The 20,595-nt window shown below is 63.4% G+C and overlaps 1 protein-coding gene across 2 annotated transcripts; it reads right to left on the bottom strand.

Annotated features, from left to right (window-relative positions):
- Window positions 1-939: 939 nt before the first annotated feature.
- AGXT (alanine--glyoxylate and serine--pyruvate aminotransferase) lies at window positions 940-11,165 on the bottom strand. Of its 2 annotated transcripts, none has more exons than XM_006077136.4 (11): window positions 10,746-11,162; window positions 10,460-10,652; window positions 9,087-9,151; window positions 8,362-8,462; window positions 6,696-6,766; window positions 5,818-5,902; window positions 4,258-4,353; window positions 3,635-3,704; window positions 2,446-2,541; window positions 1,559-1,687; window positions 940-1,324 (listed from the first exon to the last, which is right to left on the bottom strand). In XM_006077136.4, exons 1-11 carry the CDS (start codon window positions 10,974-10,976, stop codon window positions 1,217-1,219), a joined length of 1,245 nt encoding a protein of 414 aa, XP_006077198.4. In that variant the 5' UTR covers window positions 10,977-11,162; the 3' UTR covers window positions 940-1,216. The 2 variants fall into 2 exon arrangements, 1 of the variants encoding a protein (XP_006077198.4); XR_003110338.3 differs by having other exon boundaries at window positions 2,446-2,584; window positions 10,746-11,165.
- Between the last annotated feature and the right edge of the window lie 9,430 nt (window positions 11,166-20,595).

Genomic DNA, 20,595 nt, shown 5'->3' with positions numbered 1-20,595 from the left:
GTCAGGACCTCCAAGTGGACAGGACTTTCCCAGGGAGGAGCCGAGCAGCACAGACCGTGCAAGACACCCAGGAAGAAAGGGAACTTGAGCTCTGGGGTTTCAGGGCCTCTGCCTCTGAGCCCCTGTGCTGACCACAGCCGCCCTGTGGCAGGGTCTGGATCAGCCCATTGGCGCCAGCTCCCCTGGTAGCTGAGAGCGCCGCGGGCTGCAGGCCTCGGGTCAGCTTGGGGCCCTACCCAGGGCCCACGGCTGTGCCCAGCCCCCACCTGGTGAGCCACAGGGGCGGAGCCAGGCCCACACCAGCCCTCCCCAAGACTCAGGGCTGCTGGGGGACAAGTGCCCATCTTGACAAGAGTGGGACCCGGGAGCCTGCCTCCTGCAGGCTCTCAGGCCCAGTGAGGACCGGGACACATGGACGTGGCCGTGACCACCGGCAGCACACTCTGGTCGGGCCTGGCTGGACCCTTCCCAGGAAGGAGAGATGAGGGGGCTGGACCCAGGCAGACTCCCAGGGAGGGGCAGGGGCTAGGGGCAGGGGGTCGGGGAGCCTGGCGGGGGCTAAGGGCAGGGGGTCGGGGAGCCAGGGCAGGGGGGTTGCTGTCCTGGGCCCTCCTCTGCTGCACACGTGAGCGCAGAGTGGCCCAGGGCTGGGCCCCCCAGGCTCTCAGGGCCTGCAGGGTGCTGCGTGTGTGCCCAGGGCTCCTCAGGGCCTGAGTACTGGCTGTGTGCTCCTGAGCTCTTGGTGCCCTAGCCATGACCCTGTGGGCCGCGGGGCCTCTGTGGAGGTGGTGGGAGAGGAGGTGTTTGCAGGTTCAAGATGTAGACCCAGACTGTGCAGTGACAGGGACCCCAGGCAGCTGACTGACTCACACAACCCTTCCTCCAGCCCGGATCCTTCCGGCAAGGTTCTGCTCCCTGAATCCAAACCCCCAGCTCAGGTGCAGTCAGGGAGCAGGGCTCCACACAGTGAAGACCGATGAAGCCACTTCTTTATTGAACCTTCGTAGGAGGCCGGGGACCTATGGGGGCGACAGCTCAAGGGGAGGTGTTGAGGGTCCATGCGGCCACACCAGGAGGTTTCACCGGGAGGGGACAGGCCGCCTGGGGCGGGGAAGCCGCCTGGGCTGGGCAGCAGCTGTCCCATGCCTCCTACAGACTCTGTTCGCACCGGGGCCACACGCCCGCTCCCACGGTGGACGAGGGACTGACAGCCCGCTCACAGCTTGCTGCGGGGGCAGCTCTGCAGGGCCTCCCGCAGGGCCCGGGTCACTCGGTCCACGTTCTCCCGCGTGGCGTTGCCGCCCAGCAGGCCGATCCGCAGCACCTGGGGGCAGGTCGGAGGGAGGAGGTCACCTCGGGCGGGGGCCTGGCTGCCACGACTGAGGCCGGCGCAGAGCCAGCTGGCGTCCCCCAGTGCGGGAGGAGGGGCAGAGGGTGCCCTTGGCTGGCAGGTCACTCCCAGGTTCAGAGAAAGGTGTCCCCTTCCTGCTGCCCTGGCCCTCCGTGGGCCACTGGCCTAGGCCTGGGCCTGGAGCACTCACGGCCGCAGGGGCCTTACCTTCCCTGCCGAGGGCCCAAGGCCGCCCGCAATCTCGATGTCGTGGTGGTCCATGACGTACTTGACGATGTCCCTCCAGTCATAGCCCTCAGGGACCACCACGCTGGTGATGGTGGGCAGCCGGAGCGCCTGCAGGACGCACGGGGCTCAGCCTCCTCATGACAGATGGCAGGCAGCCCCCCTGCCCAGCCTCCAGAGGGGCGGCGGGAAGGATCGAGGATGGAGGCGGGAGAAAGGGCCCAGAGAGCGGGGTCCCTACCCTCCCAGCAGCCACACCCATGGGCTGGCGCTCAGTGTGGGGCTTCCAGCCTCCAGGGACCCCCACCACCCCACCCTGTGTCTGCTGTCTGGCAGGTCACACGCTGAAGCTCGGGGTGCCTGGCTCATCCAGCATACCCCATCCCTAACCCCTTCCAGGCTGGTGTCTGGCCGGGGCTCTGCAGGCTGAGGGGCATCTTCCAGCTCAGAGATCACCCGCAACGACTCCAGGCAGGAGGCTTTGTGGGGAGTAGGGGCACCCACTTAAGTGTCCTGAGATCCAGAGGCCAGAAAACTGTGACCGTGACGGTGACTGCCCCCACCCCAGACCCACATATCTAGACGGGGGCTGGAGAGGTGCTCTCCCTCTCCCCACCCCTACCTGCTGCCCCCTGCCCCCACCCCCTGCCCTCTGACCCCTGCCCTCTGACCCCCTGTTCCCACCCCTGCCCCCTGCCCTCTGCCCTCACTCCCTTCCCTTGCCCCCTGCCCTCTGACCCCTGCCCCCGCCTCTGCCCCCTGCCCTCTGACCCCACCCTCTGCCCCCTGCCCTCTGCCCTCACTCCCTTCCCTTGCCCCCTGCCCTCTGACCCCCTGCCTTCCTCCCGCCCCTGCCCCGCCCTCCTCACCGGGTCCTTCACGAACAGCTGCAGGCCCAGCCCCTGCAGGCATGCGTGCAGGTACTCGGAGGCCTCGCGGTGCTGCCGCCAGCTGTTCTCCAGGCCCTGGAGGGACAGGTTGCAGGCTGGGGACTGAGTGGGTTCCTTCCTTGGGGGCCAGAGTGGGAGAAGCTGGCTGGCATCCACAGCGGGGAGCTCTGGCCTGGGGAGGGTCTCCTCTCCTGTCCTGGACACTGAGCCCCTTGGGAGCTCCCTTGAGCCGCAGGTTTAGGGCCCTGACTCTGCCCAAGGGCCAGGCCTGGGCCCCTTGGGGGGAGTGGGAATGGTCTGGAGGGGGAATAGCCTGGGCCCCAGCCGGCGGTTGGGTCCTCCAGGCCCCTGGGAGGGGGTGTGTACTTAGCCAGAGGCGGGGGGCTGGCCAGGTGCAGACAGTGCCCTCCCAGCCCCTGACCCCACAGGCCCTATTCTAGGGGCCCAGCCTCCCCTGCTTCCAGAGCTCACAGCCGGGGCCCCGCTCTGGAGACCCCCTCCCTTAGTGCGCAGCCCCCAGCCTCTCTGGCAGCACACGCCAGCCCGAGGCTGGGACAGCACCCCCCAGCCCGGCCCAGAGGGGTGGTGAGGTGAGTGGACACAGGGCAGACGTGGTCAGCGCAGCACGGCAGCCTCGCTGAGGCTGGTCGCGGCCCAGGCCTCTCCCTGCCCCTTGGGTTGGCCCCTGGGCTGGCCCCTGGGGGCTGTCCCGGTGCGTTTCTGGGCCTCTTGGGTCCTAAGAGTGTGGACACTGCCCTGGTTATGGGCGCCGCCCTGGTGGCATCACAGCTGCTGACCCGTGCGGCTCCTGCCCTACCTGGGAGCGGTAGGCACAGCAGGGCTCCTGGAGGGGGTCTCACTGCCCAGCCCTCCCTCGGCCCGCCCTCTCTCCTTCCTGCCTGGCCTCTCCGCTCGCAGGCTGCCTCCCCTCTGGGCCCTTGCGTGTGCTTTACTGGCAGCCAGAGGGCGGGAACGTGGTCACATGTGTCCCATCGCTGTGTCTGCCCCCAGCCCCACCCAGAGCCCTCCTGCCCCAGCCCAGTCTCCTCCAGCAAGGCCCCCCAGCCTGAGGAAACCCCGGGGAGGGGCTCTGGGGGCTCCCTAGCCTCGCCCTGTGGGACCCAGCTCTAGGCTCCCCGACTGCCCCTCACCCCGCCCCACCGAGTACCTGCTCCACCAGGTGGGCCAGGCTCTCCCTCAGGCTGTACAGGCTGGTGACAGGGGTGGTGTGGTGGTACCTGGAGCGCAGAGGGGGCCTGGGTCAGTGGGCACGGTCGGGACGTGCCTTGGTCTCCGCCAGCCCCGGCTGATCAGGGTGCGGGCGGGGCTCCGGGCAGGGGCACTGGCCGGGCTGTGGGGGCAGGTGGACGGCAGTGGAGGCCGGGCACTGGGTCCCGCCTGGAGCCCGGTGCCTCCCTGTGACCTCTGGGCAGGGCACAGTTCCTGGGGTCCCCATCCCCGAGGGTCACGTAAGGGGCTCAGGTTAAGATAAGCTCCCCTCACAGAGAAGCCTGGGGAGCCCTCCTTCTGAGAAGTGGGTGAAGCTGAGGCCCAAGACTGGGAAGCTGTCAGGCCAGGTGCAAAGTGCCTGCAGGAGTGTGAGGACTTCTGGGAGAAGAGGGCCTCGTGGAGGGGGCCAGGGACCACGCCCAGGGCCTCGAGGACTGGGGGGACCCCGGAGGGCATTTCAGGCCTGGCACTGGAGAGCCTGTGGCCCCGGCTGGGGTGCGGGGAACAAAGGTGGGGGCTCCCCCTCCCCGTCAGCCCTGCCCCCAGGCTCCCCTCACTCACATCCTGGGCTTGCCATCACAGCCCCAGGAGTTGGCCAGCCACTGCATGTCCAGGTAGAAAGAGACGGGCTTGGTCTTACGAGCATAGATCTTATTTCTGGGGAGAAAGAACCAGCAACAGTGCCCCTTGTTCCTCAGAAGTGAGCCGGGTTGGGGCTGCTCAGGCCCCAGTGTCTGCTTTCAGGCCCCTGGGGTCCAGCCTGCGCCTCTGCCTCGGGCGTGTGAGCCTGTCCCTGGGGACCCGGGCTGGCGCCGCCCACCCGTCTCCTCCCGTGGAGTCGCCCTGCTGTATTCTCAGGTCAGAGAGAACGGATGGGAAGGTCTGCTGGATGGAGACTGCAGGGGGGACCCAGTTTGAGGAAAGCATCCTGGAAACTTGTTTGGAAAGCTGGGGAAATCGGAGGACTGCACTAGCCACGCTGTCTCCAGACTGCTGTTCTAACCTACAGGCCCAGGACTCGGGCGGCCACACGCCAAGCTCCAGGCAGTCCGCCCATTGCAGGCCCGCCCCGCAGGCCCAGTCTGCAAGAGCTCTTTCATTGATGTCTATCCTTTGCTGCTACTGTTCCTCCTGAATGCAAGGGCCTTCACACAAGGATTGATGCTTTCCAACTGTGGTGCTAGAGAAGACTCTGAGAGTCCCTTGGACTGCAGGGAGATCCAGCCAGTCAGTCCTAAAAGAAATCAGTCCTTAATATTCATTGGAAGGAATGATGCTGAAGCTCCAATACTTTTGCCACCTGATGGGAAGAGCTGACTCATTGGAAAAGACCCTGATGCTGGGAAAGATTAAGGGCAAAAGGAGAAGGGGGCAGCAGAGGATGAGATGGCTGGATGGCATCACCAACTCGATGGACATGAATCTGAATAAACTCCGGGAGTTGGTGATGGACAGGAGGCCTGGCTCGCTGCAGTCCATGGGGTCGCAAAGAGTCGGACAAATCCTAGTGACCATCACCAATACGTGAGTCAGACTCCTCTGTCTGTCTCAAGCCTGAAGTCAAGGAGAGACGCTCTCAGCACCCAAGGGCCTCTGTTCAGTCCTGAGCGGGCTTTCTGCCCAGTAGCCTGGTCTGTCCCTATGCTAAACGGATGCCAAGTGCATAAGACACATAGGTATCCCGGCCCTGAGCTTTTCTCTATTTGTTCAGTACATTCTACAGTGTTTATTACACAGATGTCTGTCTGTCCATCTATCTGCTTCAGAAATCTGAACATAGATAGGGTCACCATATACTTAAGTTCTGTGTTTAATGGTGAAATTTAAATCTAAATCATTTAAAAATAGTATACCCACAAAAAATGACGGAGGGGAGACTGAGGCTAGAGGCCTAGGAAAGATGCCTCATCTCTCCTGGGGGCAAGTGCAGCTGGGGTTCACTGGAGGGGCCTAGGGGACAGCCTGGGAAGAGCCCAGTGCCCCGGGCTGGGAGACCCCAGGCTCCCCGGCAGGCCTCTCCTCCCACCGGGCCTGTCTTGTTTCTCCTTCCCTCTCCACTGGGGGCCATCTGGCCTTCGCTGCCAGTCTGGTCCTGGGTGGGGCCGGGCGGGGCTCACTCACTTGGCCTTGTTGCTGAAGGAGATGAGCGAGGTGCCCGGGGGCGCATTCAGGACCTTCTGGGAGCCCGAGTACAGGACGTCGATGCCTGCGGGAGAGGGGCACACCCTCAGGGGCCATCCATGGGGGAGAGTCATGGGGGCCGCCTGGCCCAGCCGACGTCGGGGGGACCTGGGACCCACCATCCAAGCATGCTGTGGGACTAGACCCCTCTCCTGCGGGCCCAACACTGTTCCAGGTGGGCTGAGCTAACCGGAGGGCCCCCGCTATTATCTGCTCTGCATGGCAGACCCACGAGGCTGGGGTCAAAGTGCAGGCAGAGAGGGTGCGGGTGGCCGAGGGGGGAGGAAAGGTGATGCTCTCACATCTTGAGGTGCCCGTCCATGGGGCGCCCCCACTGCCCGGGGATTTTAAGATACGGGCAGCAGCAGCGGAGGGCGCTGGGCAAGCAGCCAGCTGGGAGGACGGAGGACCAGGGCTGGGATCCGAGCCCCGCCCCGCCGCCACCTCCCTGAGGGTGGGGTCAATGGGAAACCGAGGCCTGGATGGACGGGGCCCAGGTCCCTGCCCTGGTTGGCACTGCCCGCGCCCTCCCCGTCAGGGCTCTGACCCTCTCCAAGTGCTGGTCCTGCAGCGTCCCTTCCTCCCTGCCTCTCTCCTTGGGCTTGTCCCAGCCCAGTGGCCCAGCTGGGACATGGGGTATGGTCAGTATGGAGGGTGTCCAGCCCTGGGAGGAGCTGGTGTGTGCCTGGGGGCCTGTGGAGACCGGGCCCCGTGTGGGGCTGACGGACGTGCAGGCCCCGGCACAGGGCAAGGGACACTGGAGAGGACTTCTGACCCTCAGGGCCCACCGACAGGCTGGGGTGGGGGCACGCACTCACCCTGCTGGTCCATGTAGACGGGGGCCCCGCCCAGGGACGCCACCGAGTCCACCAGGAGTAGGCACTGGTGCCTGGGGGAGGGCAGCAGAGAGCAGGACGGGGCCTCAGGCTTGGCAGCCTGCCCTGAGCTGGGACCACGGTCAGCCCCCAACAGAGCGGACATCACATGGGGGGCTCAGGATGGCCAGGGCCCCTGGGCGCTAGACCCCAGGTCCCCACACAGGTACTTGAGAGGGCCAGCCGGGCGGTCTGCGTCCTGTGGGTCAGCTGGGTACCCTGAGGTCGCAGGCCCTAGGGCTGTGTCGGGTCCGGGGAGCTGGGCAGCAGAAGGGTGGCCCTCCGTCTGTCTGGCAGCCCACCAGGCAGACGTCCAGCGCATGTGGAGGACAGAGTCCGGGAGCAGGCTGAGCTGAGCCTCTGACCCTCCTCCACCCCGCACTTTCCTAGGAGAAGGGCCCAAAGAGGGTTCCCTGTGGGCCTCTGGGAATTGCAGCCCAGGTGACGCTGGTGAGCGTGACGCCCTGGACAGGACTCCAGGGGGCAGGTGGTCTGGCTGGGGCTGTGCCCAGTGGCCCCGTGGCCCCCTTGGAGGACAGCAGTTCTGCCAGGATGATCCAGCCTGGAGGTGGAGTTTTTCTCCTTTCCCTCTGTGGTCAACTGTCCAGGGCAGGGCTGCTGGTCCTGGAAAGGGACCCTGCTGAGGGGTGGGGGCCCTGGGGAAGCAGTGGAGGGCGGGGGCTTCTCTGGGGCTCTGGGGTCAGGGCAAGGTGGGCAGGCCCTGGGCCCAGCATGGAGGGGGTGGCACTCTGGGGACACCTGATCCTGCTCTCAGACCGGAGGGTACACCCAGCCTCTGCCCAGGGCCAGGAGGGCCCCAAGAAAGCCTGAACCCCACTCCACATGAGCGAGGCTGGGGTGGGCCCAGCGGGAAAGGGAGCTGGACCTGCCCTGTTACTTCCTGTGGGGAGGGGCCTGCCAGCACCCCAGCGCACCCCACCCTATCCCCAGCCTGGCTCTGAGCTGGGCTTGGCTCTGTCCTCAGCACTGACACTCAGGGCAAGGCTCACCTGAGGGACAGGCTCACCTGTGGGACAGGTTCACCTGAGGGACAGGCTCACCTGTGGGACAGGCTCAGCTGAGGGCCAGGCTCACCTGAAGGACAGCCTCATCTGAGAGACAGGCTCACCTGAGGGACAGGCTCACCTGTGGGACAGGCTCACCTGTGGGACAGGCTCACCTGAGGGGCAGGCTCACCTGAGGGACAGGCTCACCTGAAGGGCAGCCTCATCTGAGGGACAGGCTCACCTGAGGGGCAGGCTCACCTGAGGGCCAGGCTCACCTGAGGGACAGGCTCACCTGTGGGACAGGCTCACCTGAGGGGCAGGCTCACCTGAGGGCCAGGCTCACCTGAGGCACTGGCTCACCTGAGGGACAGGCTCACCTGAGGGGCCAGCCTCACCTGAGGCACTGGCTCACCTGAGGGGCCAGGCTCACCTGAGGGACAGGCTCACCTGAGGGACAGGCTCACCTGTGGGGCCAGGCTCACCTGAGGGACAGGCTCACCTGTGGGACAGGCTCACCTGAGGGACAGGCTCACCTGGGGGACAGGCTCACCTGTGGGACAGGCTCACCTGAAGGCCGGGCTTATCTGTGGGGATGGGATTACCTGTGACAGAGCTCCCCGTAGCCATCGAGGGGCTGCAGCACGCCGGTGGACGACTCTCCATGGGCCAGGAACAGGAGCACCGGCTTGTGCCGGGCCAGGGCCTGAGGGAGGAGGTGACAGCCTGAGGCAGAGCCAGAGGGGCAGGGGCCTCCCCCGGTCTGCCGGCCCCTCACATGAAGACTGTCCTGTGAGGGTGGGATGAGACCTGCTCCAGACACTGCCACCCCACAGACGGCCCCATAGACGGCCAGATCTGGGCAGCGGCGAGCAGACACTCCTCCAGCCCCACCTGTGCTGGCAGGGCTGGGCATTTCGGGTCTGGGAGGAGGGCTTGTTCTGGATGACGTGGACTTTCTTCCTGAGGCTGAGCCAGAGTGGCCTCAGCCCCCCACCCCATCCTCCTGGGGCCAGCGTGAGGTCAGCCTGGTTCTGGGCTGGATGGGATGATCCTGCCTGATAGCAGGGGCTGGCACCCCGAGACTCAGGGCATGGCCTGCTCCCCCCTTCTCACTCCTGCCCCTGCACCCTGCCATGGCCTGGGTCCTGATCTAGCTTCCTTGGGGAGCAGAACCCTCCTAGTCAAACTCCCACCTGCCCCAGGTGTGGGAAAGCTTTCAGGGCCCGGCAGCCGGGCTCAGAAGCCCCGGGGACCCGCCATGGCCCCCTCCCCGCCCTGAGCCGGCCCAGCTGAGTGGCCCTGCCCTGGGTCACTGTGTCCCCCGCACCTCCTCCACCTCCTGCAGAGTGAAGTGGCCTCCAGGCGCCTTGACCATCGGGTACACGCGGGCTCCTGGGGGCAACGTGAGTGGTGAGTGCCCCGCACACGGGTGGGGACCAGCACGGGCGATGTGGAGTGCTGAGCAGGTGGGCCCTGTGGGGGCTGTCCACACCAGCCCAGCCACTGCCCAGGGAGGAGCTTGGGGTGTGCTCGGTGAATCCAGGCTCTGCGGTGCTCGGATGCGAGCAAGTCCCACAGCTCTCGGCCCCCTGCTCTGGCCTCCTTTCCTGAGTCCAGCTGGGCGGGAGCACCCCTGTCCCTTGCCCTCCCCACAGAGGAAGTGCGGATCTGTGCAGGGCTGAGATTCAGAGGGTGACTTTGGAGTGTGACATCAGAGGTGACTTCAGAGCACGACATCAGAGGGTGACATCAGAGGTAACTTCAGAGGATGACATCACAGGGTGACATCGGAGGGTGACTTCAGAGGGACCACAGTGTTTGATGAAGGACTGAATGGATGAGGGAGGCCTGAGCAGGCTTTGCCCTCTTTGGGGCCTGGGGGCTCCAGGAAAGCAGGCCCTTGTCCTGCTCCCCATGCACAGCAGACCCCCAGCCTCATGTGCAGGAGGCAGGGAGGCCCAAGACTGTCCCAGAGCCCCAGCCCGGGGGTATGGGGTGAGGTGGGGAGCCCCAGGCCAGGAGGGTGCCTTGACCAACCCAGGGTCCCCTTGAAGCCAATGTGTAGACTGGAGGGGCCCCGGCGAGGGGTCAAGACCCCCTCAGGTTGTCAGGGGTTGTCCATTGACCTGGACCGAATGCGGCTGCATGTGGAGCTGACCAGCCAGGAGCTTCACAACATTTCCAAACCACGATCAATCATTAAACCCAAAGCACACTCGGGCTTTGACTTTTGTCTGTCTCTCCAGAAAATTTTACTCTGGACTGCAAACTCTGTCCCTGCCTCAGCATTTTGCAGCTCCAGAAACTGCTTCTGAGATTTTATGGGAGATGCAGCTTCTGGAACTTTGTCTGGTGACAGAGGTGGGGCTGGCCCCTAGAGACCTCAGAGAGCTGGGTGGGGGGGTCCCCCAGGTTTGGGCTGAGATCAGAGAACACCCTGCATTGCTGACCCTTCCGTGGGCTCCGGAAACTGCTGACCCCAAGTTCCAAGACACTAGGGGATGGGGCCCCGGAGCATCCTGGGAGGAGGCAGCAGGCCAGCAGGAGGTGGAGGCATGAAACGTGGGGAACGGTTAGCTTCCGCCCGGGGAGGGCCTGAGGTTGGTAGCAGGACCTGGGTGCTTCCAGGCTTCACGCTGGGACGGGAGGCCTTGGGGAAGGACGCAGTGAGGGGCCACACACCCCCGCCCCATCTCTTACCGATGCGCTCCGCGATGTCCTGGGCCCGCTGCCCCCAGATGCCACTGACCCCAACCAGGAAGGAGTCGCCTGGCTCCAGCAGGTTGAACAGGGCAGCCTCCAGGGCGCAGTGCCCCGAGCCGCTGACGGCCAGGCTCAGGGGGTTCCTGGTCTGGAACACGTACTGGATGCCTTGCTTGATCTCATCCATGATCTGGGGGTGGTAGACACATGGCTCACAGCCTCCCCGCTCCCACTCCTGGGAGGAGGCCGCCCAGGGGCCGAGGCTGAGGCCCCGGTGACCTACCTGGTACACCTCTTGGTGCATGTGTCCCAGCACCTGCAGCCCCCCGGCCACCATGACGCGGGGGGTCAGGTTGGAGGGGCCGGGCCCCAGCAGAAGCCGGCTGGGGATGAGCAGCGGCTTGCTCAGGGCCGCTGGGGGGGCCACCAGCAGCGAGTGGGAGGCCATCGTCCTCGCCCAGCCTGCCGTCCTGTGTCCCAGGACCGCCCTGGCCGTGGTCAGTGCCCAGAGCATTTCCCAGCAGCCCCTGTGTTGGATGACCAGGCTCCTCAGGGCACCGGGGTGCCCAGGAGGCGAGCCTGGCGGGTCGGTTTCTGCTCCACCCGCTGCCTTGGCTGTTGTCGTTGTTACCTGACTGTTATCAACGTCTGTCCTGAATGTAAAGGCCTGGCAGCAGGGGTGTCTGGGGAGGAGCTGGCAAAGTCCAGTCAGCGAGAACAGGACAGAGCTGAGCGAGCTGGCCTTTGCCCTCCAGCCCTCCCCCGCTCTATCCGCAGGGACTCCCAGCCCCCTGAGGCTGGCTGGCGCAGAGCGCCCCCACATTTCACATATAGGACCAGAGACCCAGCATTTCCGACTTGGTGGGCCTACTGGCTGTGTTAAAAGTTCGCAGCCCCTCTGTGGTGCTGAGGAAGCTGTCCCGGGGTGTGGGCCTGTGCCAGTGATGCTTGGGTGACAGAAGGAGCCGTGGGCCAAGTTCGGCCCACTCCATAGCTTGCTGACTCTCGCTCAGCTCTTGGAAAAACCCACTTTAGAAATATAGATGTCCTTTTGTGTCATTTCTTTTTTGATTCCGCAGTGAGGGATGCCACACATACTTCTCCTCGTCTGGCTCTTACGTCACGCAGTGTGACAATGTCTAGGTCCGTCCGCGATGCTGTGAATGGCAGCAGTCCGCCCTTTGCGACGGCTGAGTGATATCCCACTGCAGGTCGCGCCGGCTTCTGTGTCCACTCATCTGTTGGTGGACATTGAGGTTGCTTCCGTGTCCTGACGTCTGTGAACAAGACTGCGATGAACATCGGGTGCGTGTACCCTTTCAGACCACGTTTTCCTCCGGATGTACGCCCAGGAGTGGGATTGCCGGGTCTCGTCGTAGCTCTATTTTTAGATTTTTAAGGCACCTCCATACTGTTTTCCATAGTGGTGTACCAATGTATATTCTGACCGCAGACACAGACTCACAGACTTAGACAACAAAGTTATGGTTTCCAGAAAGGAAGGATGGGGAAGGGATAGTTAGGGAGTTTGGGATTTACATGTGTGTGCGTTCTCAGTCACTCAGTCGTGTCCAACTGTTTGAGACCCCAGGGACTGTAGGCTGCCAGGCTTCTCTACCCATGGGATTCTCCAGGCAAGAATACTGGAGTGGGCAGTCATTCTCTTCTCCAGGGGATCTTCCATCGAATCCAGGTCTCCTACATTGCAGGCAGATTCTTTTCTCTTCTCCCAGAGAAGCCTGGGATTTACATGTACACACTGCTGTAACCAACTAGGGCCTCGTGTATAGCACAGGGAACTCTGCTCAATGTTCCGAGGTAGCCTAGATGGGAGGGAAGTTTGGGGACAATGGATACGTGTGTGTGTGTGGCTGAGTCCTTCGCTGTCCACCTGGAACTATTACAACGCTGTTAATGGGCTAAACTCCAGCATAAAATAAGCTTTCTGAAAAGAAGCGAAGAAAGAAGTGTGTGTGTCCACATGCACACGTGCACACACGGAGCGTGTGTCCTTCCTGACCCTTTGGAATAAGCATTTCCTCTGTGCGTCAACACCAAGGGTTCTGTGGCTCAGTCTCCATGCACATAACCAAGGGGTGCTTGCTGGGGGTCTCCTCAGCCTCTGAGTCGGCAGGAGAGCGGAATAAATGCAACCGCGAGTGCCGCGGGAGGGGCCGGGCCCGGGTGAGGGCGGCCTGCCCGGCACCGCCAGGCCAGGTGAGGGCGGCCTGCCCGGCACCGCCAGGCCAGGTGAGGGCCGCCTGCCCGGCACCGCCAGGCCAGGTGAGGGCCGCCTGCCCGGCAGAGCCGCTGCCGGGACGTGGAGGGGCCCTGCACTGCGTGTGCCCAGGCCACGGAGGCACTGACCGGGCATCCTGAGAGTAGACCCTGCTCCGTACAGACCACAGGGGCCTGGGTTGGAGCTCGCTGGGGGCTCTGTTCTGTGTTTTGGGATCTGACGCCGGGACCACAGTAACCAGGGAAGCAGTCCAGCTGCCATGGAGGCTTCACGGTGGACACGGAGGCAGCCACGCTCCCCGGGACCTGCGCGCGACCTTACTCCGCAGGGACACGCCTCCCAGCTCTGCGGAGTCCCTGCCTTCAGCACTTGCTGAACGTTTGTCTGGCGCCCTGCGGCAGAGGGACCCCACGAGCTTTAGCCAGGCTGGACGGCCATGGCCTGAGCCCCTGGGGGACCTTCACAGCCTTGCTGGGTGGGGGTACTCTGTCACTCTGATGGATGGACAGACCTAGGGGACAGGCCCTGAGTGGTGGGCAGACAGCAACTCGGGGCAGCTGCCAGGAAGGGGCCTGGCGCCACTGCTTAGCCTGGTCCTGTCCTGCACAGGGGGGTCCAGTGGGCACCCCCTTCCTCCCCCATTCACTCTCCTGACACCTTCCCCCCCTTCCTTACCAGCCCTCGCTCTGGACCGGGACCCATTCTGGTCGCTCCAACCGATGCAGCATCACAAAAAGAGAAGCAGAAGGCCGTGCTGGTGCCAGCGGTGGGTGAGGGAGGTGGGCAGAGGGCCTGGGCAGCCTCCTGGGAGCCAAGAGGAGAGGCCAAACAGGCCCGAGAGCCCGGAGGAGAGGACACCCCGCAGGGGCTGCCAGAGGAGGTCGTGGGGGCTTCCGGGCCGGATCTTCGTAAAGGGAGAGGCGGGCCCACCCCAGGGCCTGCCAGGAAGAGTGAACTGCAGGGCCTGGGCACAGAGGCACAGGCCCCTGTGGGAGCCGGCAGTCTCAGGTCCGGCCCTGCTGTGGTGTCTGGGACCTGGTGCCAGCCTAGGCCTCCGGGGTCTCAGGTGTGTCAGCCCTGCCTGGCCTGGTGCTGACCTGACCTGCCACAGAGGAGGAGCCTTCTGCCTTAGGGGATCCCAGGCCGCAGCTGTGTCCACTCTGGGGGTCTCCTGCCTGCTGGGAGCAGGGGGGGCCCCAGCCCACAGGGGAGCCCCCCTTGGCTTGGCTTCTGCCCTGGCCTCCTTGCCTGCAGCCTCTCAGGGCTCTGGGCTCCTTCTTTCGGAGACCGAGCCCCGTCCCGGCTGGCCCACCGTCTGCCCACCTGGATCCACTCATTGGGCCTCCCCTACCACTGCCACCTGAACACTGCCACCCTCACTCCAGTCTAACAGGGGCATCTGTGCCTTTGCATGTACTGTTCCCTCCCTGGATGCTTGTCCCTGTGTTTGCTCAGCCCTCCTGCTCTTCTCTCCAAGCTGTGGCCAAGCCTCCTGCCCAGGGAGTCTTCCTGTCTGGAGGTCCTCAGAGGCCTGTCACCTGGCGCAGGCCACGTGGGTCACCCTGTCTGTGTATAGCCTCAGGCGGGACCCCTCCACGCAGTGCTGCGGATGCCCAGTGCGGCATGTGCAAGCCTGGCCTGGAGTCCTGGCTGGCAGGTGGGTGGGCTGGTGCAGCCTGGCCAGGTCACCAGCTGCGTGGCAGGGGTGGGTCTCTGCCAGGAGCAGGCCACTTGCAGCCTGTCCCATGGAGCAGCCCTGTGGAGATGCCATGTCCACAGCTGTTTGTTTAGTCGTGCCCTGGCAGGCGCCACAAGGCCTGGACTCCGGACACCATCTGTCAACTGTCCCTGCCCCTCTCCTCGTCCAACTGTGCAGCTTCCTTGTGGTCAGGGCACCGTGGGCGAGGATGCCAGGCCTCGAAGGGCCAGGAGCCCAGTGGAGGGCAGCCTTGGAGAGCAGGGCTGAGGGGCCCTGGGCACTCCATGCCCACCGTGATGAAGGTGGCCAGGACCCCCGGGACCCCTGGTCTCGCCTGTCCTCCCTGCTCTCTGGACACCGGGCTGGCAGCACGAGAGCAGCCCCGGCCACAGGGTGACGGGGATGCATCAGTCACAACAGCAGGTGGGCTCGCAGAAAAGCCTTGTGTGCCGGGGGCTTCCAGGGTGCCCGCTCTGTGGTCATGAGTCTCGGGGCCTCAGAGGGGTTCAGCCCCTTCCCCCTCTGGGTCCCCGGCGCACTGTGTCATTCGTAAGGTGACGGTGGTGATGGGCAGAGAGGACATGGGCTGGGGCTCCTGCGCCGGGAGCCTCCACCTGCCCCGTGAGGCCAGGGCTTGGCCAGGCTGCATCCTGAGTGCCCGCCGCCTCCCAGCCCGCGTCCCGGGGGCACAGCTGGGTGCCCACAGGCCGAGTTTACCAGGAAGTAAAGAGATACTCCAAGTAGCAGTTGTCATTCCGTGTTTGGCGCAATTTCCCGCTAACATTTGGACTGAAAACCCTGCTTTTGAAAGTGGGTATATGAATTCCATGGACAGAGGAGCCTGGCAGGCTACAGTCCTTAGCATCGCAGAGTCGGACACGACTGGAGCAACTTGGCACGCACGCATATCTGGATGGCTGAGAATGGATACATGTGTACAGATGGCCGAGTCCCTTTGCTGTCCTTCTGAAACTATCACAACATTGTTAATCAGCTATACTCCAATACAAAATAAAAAGGTTTTTTAAAAAAGCGTTGCTTTAAACGCAGCAGAACCTTGATCTAGGATCTCCCAGGTGCCCCACCTTCTCACACCCCAGAACCCAGGAAGAGGCTCTTTGTGTGCTGCGCCCGCAGACCTTGGGAGATGGCACTCGCTGGCCTCACAAATGTCAGACAAGTGGACCCAGGCTTTATGGTGAGCCAGAAGGTAACTGGAGCACCGGCGCTAACTTCAGTTTAAAGTTCAGCACGAGAGGAGAACATCAAAACCCAGGCTCAAGGTTTCCTGGAGAAGCGTGGCGAGTCCCCCGCTGACTGCACGCGAACGCCTGGTGCCTCCTCTCTCGAGTCACCATGGCGCTGGCAGCAAGCCCTCTCCGACTGTTTCCCTTTTAACTGGAAGGTTCATTTTAGATGTGAGGTAAGGGGAAAGGGCTTCCCAGGTGGTGCTAGTGGTCAAGAATCCACCTGCCTAACGCAGGAAGTGTAAGAGACGAGGGTTCGATCCCTGGGTTGGAACATCCCCTGGAGAGGGGCATGGCAACCCACTCCAGTATTCTTGCCTGGAGAATCCCATGAACAGAGGAGCCTGGTGGGCTACAGTCCACAGGGTTGCAAAGAGTCGGAGATAACTGAGCGACTTAGCACACACTCACAAGGTGAAATGTCGCCCTGCCCCTCGTGCCGGGGAGTCCAGGGGTTCACTGCACAGCCTGTCCGGCAGGTCCTCTGGAGGCTGTGAACTCAGGTCCCCTGTGGGGAGGGAGCTGCCCCAGGGCTGGTGTCCCCTGGCCCGGGCCTGTCGCCCCCTGGCCGTGGGCCCTGTGCCCCTCTGTGATCCTCCAGGCTGCGCACGGCTGAGGGCACCTGCCCACCAAGGCTCAAGATGTGGAGGGGCGTCCAGGACCCCAGGCTCTCCTGTCCAGGCTCTGATCCCGCCGAACACTGCCCACACGCCTGCCCACCCCCCACGAAGCTGAGGAGGCGGGTGCTTGGGGATACCTCCGAGGGCAGCCTCCCCCGGAGTCTGGGGATGACCCTGACCTCCGGAAGGCCTCAGGGGTCAGAATCTCTGGGACTTTGGGGGACGGGCACGGGTGCCCACCCCTGGCAGCAGGGCTGCAGCTGGCTGACACGAGCTTTCCTCGGTGCTGGGGGGAGGGCCGGGGGAGGGGTAGCACCCAGCACTATCCTCCTGGAGTCCAGTCTGGGTTCCCAGAAGAGAGAAGACCCCTGACCGCATCCTCGGGACCCTGGGGACCCCACACAGGGACGGTGAACAGACTGAGAGGGCCCCGGAGAGGAGAGGTCTGGCCTCCTTGGGGCTTGGGGAGGGGCGCCTAGAGTCGCTTCCTCTGGGTACCCTGAGCAACTGCTGGCCCTGCTTGGACCACGAATCAACAATGCACTGGCATCAGGGGCCACGGTGAGCAGGGAGACCAGAGCTGCCCAGCCACAGAGGCCAAGCACCCCGAGGCCTCTGGGCTAGTCTGGGCCGGGTCTGGCCCAGGTCTGGGCCGGGTCTGGGCTGGGTCCCACCCTCTGGCCACAGAAGTCAGAATATCAGGGAGTTTTGAGGCCCCCGGCAAGCCCCAGGCCGGGACAGCCTCACTCTCCTCGCTGAGGTGACCGTGGGATGCAAGTGGGAAGGCTGTCCGCGAGGACCTGCTGCTCAGGGCAGGACCACACGGGGCTCTGGGGGCTGGTCCCACTCCCCCACCCCGTGCCTTCTTGGCAGCTGGCATCTGCAGCCCTGGGAACTCCGCCCTGGTGCTGGGAAACAGGCCCGGTCCACGCAGCTCCGTGCTCTCAGACGCTCTGATTGGGTGGTACTCCTACCCCAGAGACATGTTCAGGCCCTAACCCCGATGTCTGTGCCTCCAGCCTCCAACAGATCACTGCAGAGGTGCCAGGTAAGATAGGGCGGCACTCAGATGGGCCCCCTCCAGGGACGGGTGTCCTTACAAGGAGGGAGGTTCGGACACTCAGAGCCGGGGCCGTATGACGACGGAGGCAGAGGCTCAGTGAGGCGGCGGCGAGCTGGAGGGGCAGGGAAGCCTCAGAGGAGCGCAGCCTCAGAGGAGCGCGGCCTTGGTGCTGGACGTCCGGCCTGGCCCCGGCACAGGACACTCCAGGTTGTGGGGTTTTTTCCAGACGCTTGGGCGTCAGGAGGCCCCCAGGCCTGGGGATTGCTTTACGGATTTGCTGTCAACAGCTGCAGGTGCTGTGTGCCAGGGCACCACCAGCCGCCACGCTCAGAGCCGGGCACCCCAGCTCCCCGCTGCGGGCCATCGGCACAGCCACACCCCGGTTGCCCCTGGCCCTGGGCACAGCCCCTCTGAGGCGCATCATGTCTCCTTCATGAGCCCTCACCCAGCTCCACCGTCTCGCACCCCTGGCTTAGCATGTGCAGAAGTGGAGGCTGTTCTCTGGCCCTTGTGGGGTCTTAGCGGGCTGGCGAGACCCTCCCGGCGGGCCGCCAGCCTGAGCCAGCCCCGATCACACCCCAGCTCTTACGGAAAGAGGTTGAGAAATGGCCCACGTGCCCTGGGACTCATGCCCACAGCTCCCCACAAATCTGACCTCACCGAGAGCTCCCTAAACTCAGTTATTTCTGGGGCCGGTTAACGCTGTGAGGGCAGCTGGGAGACCTCCGCAAACTCCTGTCCTCCCAGGATCTGGCCTCATCGGTCACCTAACCTCCCCGACCTGGACTGTCTCTATGGCAGGGCGTCCGAGCGCCTACATCTTGGGGGTTAGTGAGGCTCAAAAGACGTCATACGTGGAAGACACTTTGCCAACTGTTGCCATGAGTCGGCTTAGCCTGATGTGAGGGAAAACCTGGGGGGCTTGTTCTCAGGAATTTCCCCAAGAAAATGAATTCGGCGCCCACCCGACACGTTTTTGCTTTTAGATTTATTTATTATTTTTGGCGGCGCTGGGTCTTCTTGCTTTGCGGAGGCACTCCCTAGTTGTGGAGAACGGGGCTACTCTCCAGTTGCAGGGCTCAGGCTTCTCACGGTGGTGGCGTCTCTCGTTGCCGAGCACGGGCTTTAGGCACGCAAGCTCAGTGGTGGCAGCCCGTGGGTCCCGCAGCATGGGGGATCTTCCCGGACCAGGGATCAAACCCGTGTCCCTGCATTGGCAGGCAGATTCTTTAACACTGAGCCAACAAGCAAGCCCCCAGACAGTCACCTTTTAAATTGAATTTTAAAACATAAAAGCATGATGTGCTCACTGTGAATAATTTTTTAAAATGGTAAAATAAATCTAAAGCAAATGAAGCTTCCCTTTAAATGAAGGGAAGCCTGGCGTGCTGCAGTCCATGGGGTCGCAGAGTTCGACACGATGGAGCAACTGAGCTGAACTGAAAGCAAATGAAATGCCCTGGAGACCCTCCATTGACACTAGCCACTTTTATCCTCTCATATGCATCTTGCCAGGCTTTCTTCTACGTCCCTGAGGTCCTGTACTATACGTGGATATGTGAGTGGAGTTAACACAGACAGCGCGTGGGTCCCTGATGGAAGAGCACAGAGCAGGCCAGGGCTGCCGCTGTCTCTCACTCGCGAAATCGTCTGGACGTTCAGAGTGTGTCAGTCTCTCGGTTCCAAGTTTTTTCTTAACGAACAGGAGAAGAAACTTTCTTAAGTCATTTCATAGCCATTAAAGGGGCAGAGAGTGGATCCTCTGAATGAGTGTGTGTCCAGTGGCATGCGTGTGTGATTCGGCAGCTAGAATCATATACTCGGTTTCTAGCGTGAGGTCTTTTCGCTTCTCTCCTTGACGGGAGCTGTTTTCCACCTGCTGTGCAGTAAAGGGTTAACAGGCCTGCCTGCGCCCTCCCCCCACTGCTGCCCCAGGAGAGCCTCCAGCCTGCTCCGGAGGGCCACCTGTGAGGCCGCCCGCCCGGGGCTGGAGTTCCCGAGGGTCCCCAGTGCCCTCGGGGAGGAGAGGGCCTTGCCGGCCTAAATGTCGTTGCAGAGTGAGGCTCCTGCCAGGCAAGCCCCTCTTCCTTTGGGGGTCTGGAACCTTCCCCAGGCACAGGTGCGCTTGAACCACCCCCAGTAAAAACCCTGGGTGCTGCGTGTCCACTGGGCTCCTGGGAGACGGCACTGCTGGGTGGCGGCGGGCATGGGGTATGTGGGGTGTGGGGCGGGGCTCTGGAAGCTCACGCCTGGTCCCCGGCCTGTCCCCACCTGCCTCTTCCTCTCACTGACGCTGCTTTGCATCCTTTCTCTGTCCTGAATCTCTGCTGAGTCCTGGGGGTCCCCTGAGTGAATGTGGGGGTGGTCTCGGGGGCCCTGACAGAGTCATATTGATTTCTTTAAGCTCGGAGTTGAGTGTTTACCGTGGACAACTCTGCGATTAGCTCCCTGTTTCTGTCCTCTGTTTGGCAAACTTCAGCCTCAGTTCTTTCCCGTCCTGGGAGAGGTCCTGACGTTTTGAGCCCTCAGTTCGTGCTTTTGTGTGTTTACCATCCTTGACTGAGAGTCTTCTCTGTGTCAGCTGTATGGGAATAAGAAACTGTGAGTAAGGTGGTGAGGAAACCCCCGGGCTCACGACCCCAGCGCGCTGGCCCAGGGCAGCGGCAGGCTTGGCGATGGCTGTCCAGGGAGCGGCAGGAAGCAGGTCCAAGGTGCGGACAGGGTGGGGGCAGCTCTCTGAACCTGACGGAGAGAAAAGTTAACCAGGGCGTGAGGATGGAGGGCAGAGAGGGCAGCCCCAGGAGCCGGCACCGTCAGCAGAGGAGGGCACCTTGGCGGTTTATCCTGAAAGCCCTGCGGACTCTCAGAAGTCACCTGCAGCTCCGGCACTGTGGCGAAGAAGGTGCTCTGAGAGCCAGCCAGGGGAGAGGTGCTCCCCCGTGACCCATGTGTAGAGGGCAGCGGGTCCCCGTGTGAGCGAGCTTCGGACCCCCAGACTGTCTGTGGCCGGGAACCTGCATTTCTGGCCGGAGACGCTCCGCGGCAAGCCCAAGGCGGCCAGGAGTCCCAGAGGACCCGCAGGACAGGGAGGCTCAGGACGGGTGGGCTGGGGTCAGAGGCCACCTGGCTGTGAAGCCGGCGCTCGGGCCCGACCCGCGAGCCTCCAGCCTGGGGCTGGGACAGAGGCGGTGAGGCGGCAGGCCTGGCCTGCGGGGAGCAGACCTTATGTGACTTCCCCCAAGCCTTCCAATGTGCACCTAAAAAA

Source organism: Bubalus bubalis, chromosome 6, assembly GCF_019923935.1.
Source record: "Bubalus bubalis isolate 160015118507 breed Murrah chromosome 6, NDDB_SH_1, whole genome shotgun sequence".
Classification (NCBI taxonomy): domain Eukaryota; kingdom Metazoa; phylum Chordata; class Mammalia; order Artiodactyla; family Bovidae; genus Bubalus; species Bubalus bubalis.
The sequence above is the reverse complement of the archived record's forward strand: the minus strand, read 5'-3'. Positions and strand labels throughout refer to the sequence as shown.